At 45.3% G+C, this 15,678-nt stretch overlaps 1 protein-coding gene and 1 long non-coding RNA gene across 10 annotated transcripts in view; both read left to right on the plus strand.

Moving 5' to 3' along the window:
* TUFT1 (tuftelin 1) overlaps positions 1–1,960 on the plus strand; it is a 28,576-nt gene extending 26,616 nt beyond the window's left edge. For 6 of the 9 annotated variants that reach the window (XM_014528662.1, XM_014528665.1, XM_005880613.2 and 3 more), the window contains one exon: positions 242–1,960. In XM_014528662.1, coding sequence (XP_014384148.1) covers positions 242–305 — 64 coding nt within the window. In that variant the 3' untranslated portion in view covers positions 306–1,960. The remainder of the gene's footprint in view (positions 1–241) is intronic. The other 3 variants (XM_014528664.1, XM_014528666.1, XM_014528667.1) reach the window with 1 other exon arrangement.
* Positions 1,961–12,387: 10,427 nt separating this feature from the next.
* Positions 12,388–14,278, plus strand: LOC106723793. The gene is made up of 3 exons (XR_001359508.1): positions 12,388–12,426; positions 13,307–13,490; positions 13,943–14,278. It is a non-coding gene; the product is annotated as an uncharacterized LOC106723793 (long non-coding RNA).
* The last annotated feature ends 1,400 nt before the right edge of the window (positions 14,279–15,678 follow it).

Below are 15,678 nucleotides of genomic sequence, written 5' to 3' on the forward strand. Positions count from 1 at the left end.
CACAGCTATACCCACTTCTCAGTTGTTGAGCGGCCCCCTCTCTCTTCATCACCCCTGCCCCCAGACCACAGTCCCCCCCAGTCTTCCCTTAGTTGTCACTGACAGTGACTGTTCCAAAGCATTTGGAACCCAGGAGCTCAGCCGGCGCTGAAGTGTAGGATTCTAGAGACGAATGTGGAAGGGCAGCTCTGTGCGGGGTGGGCAGCAACACTGGACTCAGTGTCTCCAATTTTCTTTTCAGCGTTAGGATAGCCAAGCCCCCCAGCCCTAAGCCCATGCCTCTCATCCGAGTGGTGGAAACATGAGCTGAGGAGGAGGAGGATGCTGTTGCTGCTGCCTCTCGCCTGTGGAGAAACTCTGGCGCCACCCCTATTGGCCTTTAGCACTGACTTTGACTTCCTGACCGTTCCCTGGCTGCCCTCAGGGCTTGGGGCTGTGGCCCGTCTGAGCTCCTGTCTTCGGTTTGCTGGGTGGATAGAGGATGAGCGCCTCCTCTGGACACTGCAGCCCTTGGCGGACAGGACCCTGCTGGCAGGAGCCAGGGCGGCACCCTTATCCCTGTAGTTACTGCTTTTCTCTTAGCAGAGCCTCCCTTCTGTTGTAGACTGGGGTTCAGCTGCCCCGGGCCCTCAGCCAGTCGGGAGAAGTGAAGAGATGACAAGACTTGCCTCAGCTCTGGAAGATGGAGACACAGATGTTGGACAGTGTCCCGGGGGAACCGAGTTCCTCACAAAACACAGCGCAGTTCTTAGCAACAAACTGTTTTTCTACCAATTCCACCCTCAGCTCATGCTGACCCGGGTCTCCTTCAGCTTCGACTGGCCAGCCTGTCTTTCTGGGGAGAAGGGGATGTACACTCAGGGTGTAGCTTTGAGCAGAAGGATTGTGTAGGGCCACAGACAGTTACGTGTGACTTCTCTGCTTCGAAGACTCCCAAAATCTCTTAGGGATTCCCCTAAGATGTGGTACAAGGTACACCTCAGTCAACTTGACTGACTTGGAGCTTAAAATCTATTTTCACTGGGTTATTATCAATCTCAACGAGACTCTCATTGTATTTATTTTGCTAAGTTATTGGTGTTTTTGCTTATATCTCACAACTGATTAGTAACTGAGTTCTACAGCCTTCTCTTGCGATGTTTGGATTGGCTCAACGCTGGGAAAAGTGTTCCCACTGGACTTCATTTCAGAACGACATTGTTATAAATCTTTCTCTTTCCTCTACCGGCTTCTTACCCCTTCTTCCCCCACACCTGATCTCTGCCTCAGGAAGGCAAGTATATTCGCCCTGAGACATCAGGTCTGCATGTCTATTTGGGGGAAGAGGGTGATCAGGACTCTTGGGGAGGAATTGAATTCTTCCCCGAACCCCTCTTCACCCCTCTGCTTCATGTGGGTCTGTTGTCCTCCTGGCTCTGAACGACTCTGCCACTGTAGTGTTTTGTTTAGGGCTCCTCCTGTAGCATCAAGAGGGAGAAAAGCATCCATGGCACTACAGGGCACAGAAAAATAAAACACAAACGTAGATGAAGTCTTTAGGTTCTATTTGGTTCAAGACCAGAAGCCTAAGTCTGGGTGTTTCTGTGTGTCATTCTGGCTTTGTCTATATTGGTGTTCTGGTTTCTTCATTGGTAAAACCAAGGGTGTAGCCCTGGTTCGGTGGATTGAGTGTCATCCCATGCACCACGAGGTTGCTGGTTTGATTCCCAGTCAGGGCATATGCCCGAGTGGTGGGCTCGATCCCCAGTGCTTCTGTAGCATCAATATTTCTATCATCTCTCCCTCTCCCTTCCTCTTTCTCTAAAAAAATCAATAAAAACATATTTTAAAATAAATAAATAAAACAAACCAGGGGTCAGCCTGGTTGATTTTCATGGGCCTTTCTGGTTCTTATCTTTTTTTCCTGTGCTATCTTCTTTGTATGGTGAGTTTAATAAATTATGTTCATGTGTCTCTCTGAGCTCCTGGCCTGATTTCTTTTCACTTTCAAGAAGGATGAGGCACTCTCAGTGCCTCTTGAAGACAGGCGCCTTGTTGACCACTTCTGGGAGGTGTGGTCCAGACATCCAAACCCTGTGGTGTGAGGACTTGGTGGCGTTCAGAGGAGTTAAAATGTCCCTGAGAAGCAGCTCCACGTCGTGGCCTGAGTCCTCATTATAAGGTCAACTTTACCTTTGACCCTGCCTGGGGTGGTGGCCTTGTGGGATGCTAGGCCAGTGTGCCTTTAATTGGAAAAGAACTGGTCAGAGGCGGAGATCCTGTGATAGGGACTTACCAATCAGCACTGGAGGTAGCTGAGTAACCACGTCTTCTAAGAAATGAAAAGCAGTCTGGCTACTGCTATTTAAGGGTTTAGTTTTTGGCCATCTCTGAGCATCATTCATTTAGTCCAGTGATGGCGAACCTATGACACGCGTGTCAGAGGTGACACGTGAACTCATTTTTTTGGTTGATTTTTCTTTGTTAAATGGCATTTAAACATATAAAATAAATATCAAAAATATAAGTCTTTGTTTTACTATGGTTGCAAATATAAAAAAATTTCTATATGTGACACGGCACCAGAGTTAAGTTAGGGTTTTTCAAAATGCTGACACGCCGAGCTCAAAAGGTTCGCCATCACTGATTAGTCCAATGATCTTTTTCTTTCTGCCAAGAAAGTAGTTGACTGCAGGGCCCAATGGGGACATAGCTGAATTTACATGAATCTCTGGACCAAAGAAACGAGAAATGCAACCCTCTTCATCCCTGGCTATTTCCTTTCTCACCCCCTTTCTCTTTCAATTGAAAGAATGTGAATTTTTCTTGGAGCCTTTTTTCGTCTTTCTACTTCCCAGGTAATTCATACCCAGGTTTCAGAAAGGACTAGAAACCTGATCCAGACCTGAGTTTGTCTCTGACAGGCCCGGTTCACTTTCTCTGGTAGCCTGGCTTGGCGTGGGCATATCTAGGCTGTGCTTGTTTTCAGACTATGAAGAGGGTGGAAGCAGGGTGGGGTGGCCTAAGGTGCCAAGAGGACTTGTCAGGCTGGAGGGAGACGGGAGTGAGTGACTGTCACACAGGAAGGGGCGGCTCTCGACCTGGGCCTCAGGGCTTGGTGGGATAAGCAGAGATCCCAGTTGGAGATAGTTAAGTTCTGGAGACTAGAATCCACACTGAGAGTTTCCTTGGATTAAAAAAAAAAATGCCTCTGGTGTGTATTTCCTAGAGTTTAGATCAGTGGTTCTCAACCTTCCTAATGCCGCGACCCTTTAATACAGTTCCTCATATTGTGGTGACCCCCCAATTTCATTGTTACAAACTGAACGTAATTAAAGCATAGTGATTAATCACAAAAACAATATGTAATTATATATGTGTTTTCCGATGGTCTTAGGCGACCCCTGTGAAAGGGTCATTCGACCCCCAAAGGGGTCACGACCCACAGGTTGAGAACCGCTGGTTTAGATGTATCACCACCAAAAGGAGCAGGGGCTTGCCACAGAGGCTAAGGAGGGCCTCTGGGAGGAGTGAGTAGTCGAGGGAAAGGTAGTTTACATCTTGCAACCTTTCCAATTGGAGAGGGAGGAAGGATGGGGACCAGAGGAGAATGAGATCAGGCACAGGGCCCAGGCAGTGTAGTGAGGAAGCGGCTCCTGACTTCAGTGGCCCCTCTATGGCCCTGTTATGCCATTTGTAAACCAACTCTTCTGTGCCTCTTGGATATTCTATGGAGGGAGATTGAGCCTGGCTCCCTGGGACCTTTGCCATGAAGGCCAGGTTCTCCGAGCTGGGTGCTGAGAGTTGCCCAGACACGCAATCCGCAGCCCGTAAACCTAAACCGGGAGCATCGGCTCCGGCTCCGGCTCCGGCTCCGGCTCCGGCTCCCGTGGGAAAAGCAGCTCGCCTCCTGAGCTACTGCTCCTGTCCTCCCACCTCTCCTTTGCTCCCCTCCCCCAAACATAGGGATCCCAACAGGGACTTGGTACGTCAACCAAAGGGGGCATCGGGACATTTTAGAAACGAACTTTCTAAAGCCAGAAGTGGATTTGCTTCCTTTCATCTCTATTTAGAAAACCTTTCACTATGAAATGTTCCAAGATTTACTCTGGAAAGATGCTCTGACATGATCATTTGACTGGGGAGGGTAATGCCCCCTGGGGAAGAAAAGGCTGCCTTCTCTCCTTAGTCAGCTCTTCAAATTGTGTTGCTATTTGTGGGTCCTCTAATAATCCCTGGGTTCCCCCCATCATCGCCTTTCCCCTCCACTCCTCAGGGCCAAGCGTTGCGGAGCTTGGGCCTGAGCTCCTTCAGGCTCTGACCCAACAGCAGATGTTAGCCTAGGGCCGCTGGCCTCTTCCACGCTTCAATTTAGGACTGGAGCTTTGCAAGGAGAAATTGTTTCCTGTCCCAATTCTAAGCACCATGGCCTTGAAACTCAAAGTTGGAGACCTAAACATCCTGTAGCCCCCTCCTTTCTCCAAGGAAAATCCTCGTCGAGGCTGAGGCTAAAGGAGATGTTTTTGAAAGGTGAGCCATTTCAGCTCCGTGTGCTCTGTGGGTTGGCAGGGAGACCGGCTTTGAACTCTAAAAAGTGTGTGGCCTTTCTGCCGGAATCTTCCCCTGGAACCTTCTGGCACCTGGGATTGAGGGTAGATGGTGGCAAGGTAATTGATTTCCTGGCAGGGTGTTGGTGGCCAAGTCTTACACCGCAGGATCTCAGACAGCTGAGGGCAAGGAAGTCATTCGTCCTCAGGACTTTATCAATTCAGGGCCAATTATACGCGTAGGCCTTGCCTCCCTCCCTCTTGCTAGTGTTCCGGGCCCAAACTTGCATATGTCTGCAGGAGTTTGGGGACCCTTCTATCTGTATTATGTCTATCTATGTGTGTTTGTGTGTGAACTGGCCAGCTGTTTAAAATATATTATTGAGGGGGGAATTTTTCAAAAAACACTGGTGTTTAGGAAAAACTTTTTTTTTTTAAACTGTGTATCTTCTGTTCTTACTACTCACACAGAAACACTTCTGAATATGTGCAGCCTCTCTCTCCGCACCAAGCCATTCTCTGGGACACCAGCTGGGAGTCCTACAGTTTTACTCAATTCTGACCAGGAGATAGTGTCAGACCCCGCAGGTTAAGGACTCAGTCCCACAGACGGCCCCCACCCCCAACTTCAGACCCCATTGCAAGGAGAAGGTTGCCAGATTACCCATTTCTTCTGTCCAACTTGGCTACAAATCGGAGGTTCCCATGATCCCTCCTTCCTCCGACTTTGATTAATTTGCTAGCGAGGCTCACAGAGCTCAGGGCGACACATTTACCAGCTTATGAAAGGATCTGATAGAGGATACAGGTGGACATCAGATGAAGAGATAAGTAAGTGAGGTCTGGGAGGGTCCGGAGTGCAGGAGCTTCACTCCCCGTGGGGTCGGCCTGTGTCACCTTCCCGATGTGCTCACCAACTCGGAAGCTCTCTCACCCTCATGCTGTTGGGGTTTTAGGGAGGCTTTCGCATGTAGGCGTGATCAACGAGTAACTCCGTTTCCAGGCCCTCTCCCTCTCTGGAGGATAGGGGGTGGGGCTGCAAATTCCAAGGTTCTACTCATGGCTTGGTCTTTTTGGTGACCAGCCCCCATCCAGAGCCCACCCAGAGTCTCCTCAACGAAAGATGCTCCTAGTGCCCTATCACTTAAATTACAAGGGTTTTAGGAGCCCTGTGTCAGGAACCAGGGGCAGAGACCGATCTGTAGTTTTTCTATTATTTCACAACTGGTCTATAGCACAAACCTTGACTAAGTCCTATTCAGTCTCTCTCACTCTCTTCAGTGATTCGGGCTAGAAATTTTTATTTTATTTTTAATCCTCACCCGAGGATGCTTTTATTGATTTTTTTTTTTAAGAGAGAAGAAAGGAAAGAGAAAGGGAGAGAGAGAGAGAAACATCAATTAGTTGCGCTGACCAGGAATCAAACCCACAACTTTTTGCTGTATGGGACGACACTCTAACCAACTGAGCCAACTGGCCAGGGCTCAGGCTAGAATGTTTAAAGTCATCTCTGACTGTTCTCTTCATTCCTTTGTCCCTTATATCCCGCTTGTCAACATATCCTAATGTTTCCTCTTTTGAAATCTCTCTCAGACTTGCCCCTTTCCATGTTCACAGCCTTGTCTTAGACGGCCTTTAAGCTTGGATTACCATGAAGCCAGTCCTCACTGGTTCCTCACCTTCTGGTCTAACCTGCCCCAAATCTACCCTCCTCACCGCTGTCATTTGAATCTTCCCCAAATACTGTTGTCATACTATCCGCTGGGGTTGTTTATCCAGGACAAAGGAAGGCTGATGGAAAACTTGATAGCAGTCGGCCAAGAAATGGAAATTTGTCCTGTGGAGGGACCAGCAGTTTTACTTGTCTAACTCCAGAGGTCATAACTCAGACCTGTAGGGAGTCAGCTCAGAAAACAAGAATGCCTTGACAATTAGTGTCAACTGGGCAGTCGTCAAGTTAGCAAGTTTCCCTATATACCCCCGTAACAGCCCAGTTAGAAAACAACCTAAAATAGAAAATCTGCAGAAATAACCTTTATTTGAAGGTGAATGATCTAAGTGAAGAAAACAACCAGATTTTGTTGAGAAATATGGGAAAACTTCAAGAAGAAAAACTTCCCTGGGTGGCAAAGTTAAAATTGTAAAGATGTCAATTCCTCCTTGATTTATTTTTAGGCGTCATGTAATTACAGTAAAAATCACAATAGAGTCTTTTTAGAATTGGACATAATTATTTTTAAATTCATCTGGAAGAATAAACAGGGAAGATGGCAAAGAAAATTTTGAAGATGACTTAATTGGGAGCAGGAAAAAACCCCAAAAACATTATCCAGTTTATACATCAATTTAACAGATTGGCTAGGCAGAAATAGACCCAATTTCATATAAGCATTTTAAAAGAACAAAAGAAGCATTGCAACTAGTGGGGGGAAACGCATTAGAACAGTTGGTCAAGATGTTAAAAACCAAAACCAAAAACCTCTAACCTCAAACTGTACACCTAAATAAATTCTAGGTAAAGTAAATAATACAATTTAACTGTAGAGAAACTAGAAGAAAATACAATTGAATATCTACTCTGAGAGGAGCTCCATTTAGAATTTTAGTATTAAAGGTCATGAAGATATATGCCAACCATATCTCAAAAAATAAAGGTCATGAAGGAAAATATTTTAGTTCATAAAAATGTAAAACTTCTGGGTTAAAACACAAAAGAAGGTCAAGCGAATAAGGATTATTAGTGGTAAATATGAGGAAGAGGCAACATTTTTATTGAAAAAAAATCAAACAAATTGATAAAAATACTAAATTCCTTCTAGATCACTATCAGGATAAGAGTTTATATTCTTGCTCTGGCTGGTGTGGTTCAGTTGGAAAGTTTGCCTGTTTGGTTCCTGGTCAGGGCACATTCCTGGGTTGCGGGTTCAATCCCTGGTTGGGGCCCATGCAGGAGGCAACAGATGGATATTTCTCACTCTCTCTCTCTCTCTCTCCCTCCCTCCCTCTTCCTCTTTCTCTCTCTAAAATCAGTTTTAAAAGAAAACAGTTCATATGTTTTCACCTACATGTATTTATTAAGCACCTACTCTGTGCAGCAGTAAGCAAGACAAGTGTGATCCTGCCTTCGTAGCCCTTTTGTTAGGTGGGATGATGTGGGTTACAAGTCAGAGAGAATACAACTCCAATTGGCTTAAGCAATAGAGGATCAATTTTACTGGCTCAGATGACAGAGACGTCTAGAGACGCTCTGGGCTCAGGTGAGCCTTCGTAGAGCACTTTGAGGTCTTACCTAAGACCCAATTTTGTTCCATTTCTTCTCCCTGCACAAGAGGTTGTTGCAGTGCTGAGAACGGTGTAAAATGGGAAACGTGTCCTACAGTCGAGCAATGGGTAAGCACATTTCAGATGCAGCCGTTCTGGAACATTCCGCATTCACTGCAAACGGCCTTTCTGAAGACTATGTCACATCAGGGGACTGTGCTTAGAATGTTAAGTGAAAAAAGTAGGACACATAATTTTATGGACACTTATTACAGCTTTGCGAAAGAAAAACTGTTTCTAAAAAGGCTAGAAAGAACTACATCTCTCACACTTGTCAGAATGGCTATTATCAAAAAATCAACAAATGACAAGTGGTGAGGATGTGGAGAAAAGGGAACTGTTGGTGGGAATGTAAATTGGTGCAACCACTGTGGGAAAGAGTTCCTCAAAAAATTAAAATTAGAGCTGTTCCACTTCTGGGTATTTATCCAAAGAAAATGAAAACACTCATTTGCAAAGATATGTGCAGCCCTATCATCATTGCAGCGTTACTCACAATAGCCAAGATATGGAAGCAACCTAGGAGTCCATCGACGGATGATTGGATAAAGAAGATGTGGTACATATATACGATGGAATATTATTCATCAGTAAAAAAGTGAAATCTTGCCATTTGCAACAACATGGATGGACCTAGATGATATTATCCTAAGTGAAATTAAGCCAAGACATAAAAAGACAAATACTGTATGATTTTACTTACAAATATTATGCTAAATGAAATAAATCAGACATAAAAAGACAAATACTGTATGATTTTACTTACATGTGGAATCTAAAAAACCCCACAAAAAAACAACACAAACAAAACAGAAACAGACTCCTACATACAGAGAACAAACTGATGTTTGCCACTAGGGAAGGGATTGGGGGATGGGTGAAAAAGGTGAAGGGGATTAAGAGGTACAAACTCCCAGTTGTAAAATAAGTCGCGGGTATGTAATTTACAGCATGGGGAATCTAGTCAATAATGTAATAACTTTACAGTGACAGATGGTTACTAAACTTACCACATCATAAGGTATATAAGTGTAGACACACTATGTTGTATACCTGAAACTAATAAATATTGTATGTCAACAATCTATCTATATAAAACTCTAATATGCAAATAGACCGAATGGCGGAACAACTGAACCACCGGTGCCTATGACGTGTGCTGACCACCAGGAGGCACACCCAGAACATGGCGGGCATCGGCTGCAGTGGGATGGTGGAGCAGGTGAGCTGGGGGCGCCAGACCAAGGCAGGGCGCCGGTCACTGTCATCTGGGCGAGCCTCTGGTGGTTACTGAAAATTCTTTGTTCCCGTGCACCACAATCTCACCCGGCGCTCGCACCTGCTGCCAGCGCTGGCCCCACTCACACCCACAGCCAGCGCCGAAGCCACTGCTTGCACCCACTGCCAGTGCCCGGCGCTGGTCCCGATCACTCAGCACCATCAGCGGGTGCGAGTGGCGGTTGCTGGCTCCAATCACCCCTGAGGGCTTCTCCACCTCCCACTGCTCCTGAAGGGCGATCAGGGCAGTAGTTGCCGCTCGCACCCACTGAATAAATATACCATAAACTGCTGGGTTACAAAGCCAATGATTGCATATATGTGAGTCAATAATATTTTATTTTAAAAATAATTAAATACAGCTAACTGCTAACCATGTTAGTGACGTAGAATTTGTTTGTCTGGATTTTTTGTTACCTTTAGTCTTCATTTTCCAAATTCCCTCCGGTGTTCACTCTTCTCTGCCCAGCAGGGCTGTGCTCCCGCACTGCCTGCTGCTCATGCCGATCATTCCTGTCTTTGTGCGTTTGCTGGTGTTATTTACTTCACCTGGAATGCCTTCCTCTTTTGACCTATTCACCCACTCAATATTTACTGATAATTGATATACCAGTATTGTGCAGCTTATAGAAGATAATGTATATGAAAGCAGTTTGTAAGGTGTTCACAGATGTTAGTGTTATTGTTAGGAGAGAACAAAGAGAAAGAGGAGGAAGAGGGGAAAAAAACACACCATTATTTGCACAATATTGTGCCAGGTGCTGGGGAGGTCAGGATGGAAAAATAGAGAACAGGGTTGTGGCCCTCCAGCACTTGCAATCTTGTCAGGTGGGTGGGAGAAAAACCGCCCCGGTGGAGTAGGTGAATGATAATGTGATCATGTAACAGGTGAAATGCTAATATGAGAGAAGCAAATAGCGCTGTCCGAGGAAGTGGGGAGGATGTGGAGTTCCAACCAGGCCCTGAGGATTTGGGCAGGTAAGTCCAAGGAACTGGAGATAAATGTAGAATGTGTGGGGGACAGTGAGTCCCGCTGAAGAATCCTACTGGAAAGTCGGGGGAGGCTAAGGGGACTGGGAGGCAAATAAGGTGGGCCTTGCCAGGGGAGTCTGGATTCTAACCTTGAAAGCAACAGGTCTCCATTGGAGTTTTTTAAAAATTAGTATGTACGTTCCAGAGGGGGCAGGGATCTTCCTTGTTTGTCTTGTTCAACACTGAATCCCTAGTACTTAGAAGAGTGGCGTGTCCCTAGTGTATAGAAGAGTGAAGAGTGATGCCTGGCGCATAGTAGGTGCTTAATAAATATTAGTGAAGGGAAGTTGGAATGAATGAATCATAGGAGTGACATGGTAAACTAGGAAGGCTAATCCAAAAGAGGTGGATGGTGTGGATTGAAAAGGTAAAGGAGAGGGCAAAGAGACAAGTGGATAGACTATGAAGACACCTTAGGTGCGAAGTGATGAGGAACTGAGCTGGGTTAATGGCTGCTGACCTGGAAAGGAAGGCACTGGTGTGAGTCATTTGGAAAGAACCGAGAGGCCTTTGTGACTGACCAGTTGGATACAGGAGATGGAGAGGAAAGAATAAACAATAACATCAAAGAAAGTTACTCATGCTTCAAGACTCAGCCTGAATTGCTCTTCCAGGAAGCCTTCCCAGGATTCTCAAGCCCTGCTGTGTGTTTCCTTTCCGAACTCAATTAACACAAATAATCCGTTTCACCCGGTTTTAGGATGTAATAGTTATAACACTATAATCCAGGATTTGCATATGTTTGTTCCCCTAACTAGATTGTAAGCTTTGAAGTGTCAGGGACATCGCTAGTCCCCAGAGTGCCTGGCCCTAGTACTGCCACAAAGTAGATGCTTAGTAAGTCCTCACTGATCTAGTAGAAACCTGTATTCTCTTCTGCTGAAGAGGGTGCTCACTCGTTTCTTTCTTTTTAAAAAAAATTGTTTTCATCTACTCAGTTTGTTTCAGAAAGTCTCTGCTGAAGAGGGTGCTCACTCGTTTCTTTCTTTCTTTTTCTAAAAATTGTTTTCATCTACTCAGTTTGTTTCAGAAAGTGAGGAAGAGGCAGATCCTGAGTACTAATATCCTCCCCATGTAAGGGTCAATTACAACTTTTAGCATTGCCTTCAGCAGTAGTTCATTTATTCATTTGTTCTCGTATTTAGTCAGTCATTCAACAAGAGGGGAATAGCGAAGTATCCACCTTAAGCCAAGGAGTCAGCATGGGCTTTGGATCTTGCTTATAATCTTAGATCTGTCATTTACTGGCCATGCTGGTTTGGAAAAGTTATTTAATCTCTCTCCTCTTTAATTTCCACATCCATAAAATGAAGGCAATGACGTCTACTTAATAACAACGTTTACCGAGTGCTCACAATGTGCCAGGCGCTATCATCTAATTCCCATTTTACAGATGCGGAAATTGACACATGGGGACAGTAAGGATGCATAGGTAGGATGTGTAGAGCCAGGACCTGGTCATAGGCAACCCAGTCCCTTATTCTCAGTGCTGTGATGTAATAATTCGCATTTTCAGTGACTGCTGTGTGCCAGTCATGCTACATAGGATCCTTACACATAGTTTTGTGTTGATCACTGCCAGCCACACCTGTGGCTGAGAATAAGGGCTCTGGGACTGGATTCTCCTAACCAGACCACATTTAGTCAGCCGGAGAACCTGAAAACATGAGGATTTTTAACATTTGCCAAGTGGAGGAATTACTGCACCGCAGGTTTCAGCCACAAGAGGGCAGCAGGTCCTTCTTTCCACGTGGCCCCGGAAAGACCAGCAGGCTCTCTCCTCAGGCGTCCCCTGGATCCCTGGAGTTTCCCTGTTGTAAATCACAAAGGCACTTCTTTGGCAAAGGGCAGCCAGCCAGGTTGGGGTGAGACCGGGGAGCAGTTCTGCAAATTAAGTCTAGTATCAGAAAGATAAAAGACCAGGACTAAAACGAAATTGGATTCTAAGAAAGTAAATATTTTATGAAAAACTGAAAATATATCCCTGTCCTAGTATAAGTTGCCTCCGGGCAAGCTGTAAGATGATTTTAAAAACTCATTTGTAAGGCTCCTGTGTTAGACCAGCATTTCCTGGAGTTCTTGCAAAGTTTCAGTTCATTTTGCTCCTGTTTAAGAAGCCCTTACTCAGGAGAGACCTGGTTGTGGAAGTTTCCAGAAAGCTCAGCCAAGCCATACACTAATTTTTTTTTTTTTTTTTCTGGAGAGGATGAAATAACCAGAATTGTCATGAGTCTACCGAACGAAGAGCATCAGCCTGGGCACCTTCCGGGTATGAAAGGAAGGAGAGGAAGTTTGGTGAGGGTGGTAAGGAGGGCTGGGCGCTGGCCTGGCTTATCCTACCATGATGAGCCCCGTTCCCTCCTCTATCAAATATCAGGCTCCGCAGAGTTCTAATCAGCGATCATCACATTTCAGATCATACAATGGCCCAAAGATCCCCAATGACCTGTCCAAGGGCCTTTTCAGATAACAACCAATCTTGATTCCTTGAAAAGACAGTTCCCATTAGATTACAATCTTACAAAAGACGCAGAACATCCACAGAACAAGAAGGTAAAGATAGGATCTTTACATAGAAACATGACGTTAGTCACTCACCAGCAAGAGAGCTAGAGCTGCCATTTGTTTTCCCCCTTCCCCAGGGCGATGGAGGGATGATGATGGGCGTAAGCTGCTCACTGCCTCACTCCTCCAGCCTCATTCCTGGACCGCTGCCACATGGCCAGTGTTTCCCAAACACACCATGTCCTTCCTTCCCTCTCTGCCTTTGCATATGCTGTTCCCTCTGCCTGGAATTCTTTCCCCAGCCTTATCCTTCTAGCACGTTTTTACTCATCCTTCCAAACCCCATTCAAATGACACTGTTTGATGAAGTCTTTCCCTGGTTCCCCAGACACTCCCCAGAAAATTATGCATCCTTCATCAGTGTTCCCATAGCAGCTGGTACAAAACTTATCACACTGTAGAACCATTGTTGTTGTTGTTTTTTCATATATGCCTCTCCCTTCAGCCCGACCCAAGAATTCCTAAAGGGCAGGGGCTGATGGTTTATCTCTGTGTCCCCGGGCCTGGCCCAGTGCCTGGCACATGGTGGGTACTCAGTCAATGGCAGCTGAACAGAAATGGATTCCCTTTTCTGTACCCAGCAGGCGGGTTGCAGGGTGACTGACCAGGGTCACTGAACAAAAGAGAATCATTTCTGGAGGGAGCCCTGGTACCAGGAGCTCAATGCGGACGCCTGGTTGCTAACATTCGGTGTTTGCGCACTGGGGGCCACACATCGTTCTCGCTGGACGCCAGTTGCCTAGAATCTATTTTAATTACACATCACAGGTAAGGAGGGACCTTCTGATAGTGTGATTAAGCTCTGGGATGGGAATTTAAGGGAGTGGTGGGTGCTCCGTGTTAAAAGATCTTCATAATCTATGATATTTTTTGGAAGAGACTGGAGTGAGTAGATTACATATGAATAGAGACCTTTGATTTCAAGTTTACGTGATAGAACTCAGCTCTGGGCACTAGACATGGGGTGGGGGTGAGGACTTTGGTCGATTCAGGTGGAATTACCTGGCCCAGCCATGCAGGGGTGCTGGGGCTGGATACAGAGTTGTCGCTTCTCTGCACAGCTCCTCACAGCTTTGCCTCATTTGCGAACATCTGCGAGATCAGTAAATATTAGTACATATGTGTTGGCAGTAAATAGATCCTGCAAGAGCTGCCAACACCCACTGGTGCTCGTGCTTGTCTCTGGAGCCGAGTCTCCTCTCTGCCTCCTTGTCCCCAAGGCTCTTGGTACGGACGTGGGGAGAGCCAGCTATAGACGGAGGACTAGGAAACGAAGGACAACAGCTGCAGGTAACCTCCAAGGGGACAGTCCGGGGGGTGGCAGCTGCTTCTATTCTGCTCAGGGGGTTTCCTTGCAGGGCATTTTTGGGGGTGGAAAGTCTTGCTCTGCGATTCAGTGAAAACAATCATGGTTTAAGGAGAAAGGGAGAAATGGTACATGACGGGGAAAGAAGTGATCGATGAGGCTGGGAAAGGGTTACCACCCACTAATTAAAACAGACAAAAGTTCAACATTACAGTTAGTTAGTATATTGTACATTGTCAAGTTTAGAACAATTCCTTTTCTCTATATCTTAAATAGCTTCAGTTTTATTTAAAAAAATTTTTTTTTGGTGATAAAATGTACATATAACACAGTGGTTCTCAACCTTCCTAATGCCGCGACCCTTTAATACAGTTCCTCATGTTGTGGTGACCCCCAATTTCGTTGTTACAAATTGAACATAATTAAAGCATAGTGATTAATCACACAAACAATATGTAATTCTATACGTGTTTTCCGATGGTCTTAGGCGACCCCTGTGAAAGGGTCGTTCGACCCCCAAAGGGGTCGCGACCCACAGGTTGAGAACCGCTGATATAACATAAAGCCATTTTAACCAGTTTTAATTATACAATTCTGTGGCATTATGTACATTCATATTGTTGTGTGACCATCACCACCAACCATCTCCAAAACTTTTTCATCTTCCCCAACTGAAACTCCACACCCATTAAACAACAACTACCCATTTCCTCCTCTCCCCAGCTCCTGGCAACCACCATTCTACTTTGGGTATGAATTTGACTACTCTAGGAATCTCATATAAGAATAATCATACAATATTTGTCCTCCGGTGACTGGCTGATTTCACTTAACATAATGTCTCTACAAGGTTCATCTATGTTGTAGCATTGCCTCACTGTTGTTTAATTAAACTATTTTCATAAGTGTGCCCTGCAGAAATATTATTTCTTGAAGTATCTCCATAGACAGATGAAGTAGGTGTCACCATCTCTAGGTTGCAGCTGGAGAAACCAAGTTGAAGAGAAGATAAGTGCATCAGATACAATTGGCTGCTTAATCCAAATTTATCCTCCTCGTACTCCCTTCCTCCCATCCTCTTTTTTTTGGCAGAGCCAGTTTGGTTCTTGATTCACTGGCCAGCTATGCACACAGGGAAGTGGCTACTCTTAGCCCCAGGATATACCTCGATTAGTTTGAACCAACCACAGTCATTTCAGTTCCTTTGCCGGTGACTGGTGTAGAAGATCAGCAGGTGATAAACTTTTGGCCCACAAGGCATGAAAGCTGACGCAAGGCTTCCAAAGAGGGTTTCTTTACTTTTACAAATAGACACAAGAAGCAGCTCGCTATTTGCTGTTTTTCAATGTGGTGGCCACGTGTGTAGGTGATGCCTGGCGCTCAGCAGCCACTTTGCCACCATGAGAGGAATTAGCCAAACAATACACTGAAGATGGCAGAGGAGAGAGATGGAAGGAATCTGGATCCTTTATGATATGAATGAACGGATGAATTAACCAACTCTGGAATACCCACTGTGAATCTTGCTATTTATGTGAGATCATAAATTTCCTTATTGTTTATTTATTTATTTATTTATTGTTTTTATTTTTTGTTTATTTTTTTTTTGGAAGCAGAAATTTATTGACCTTAGAGTTGACTTGGAAAACA

The sequence above is a fragment of the Myotis brandtii genome, unplaced genomic scaffold, assembly GCF_000412655.1.
Source record: "Myotis brandtii unplaced genomic scaffold, ASM41265v1 scaffold643, whole genome shotgun sequence".
Classification (NCBI taxonomy): Eukaryota; Metazoa; Chordata; class Mammalia; order Chiroptera; family Vespertilionidae; genus Myotis; species Myotis brandtii.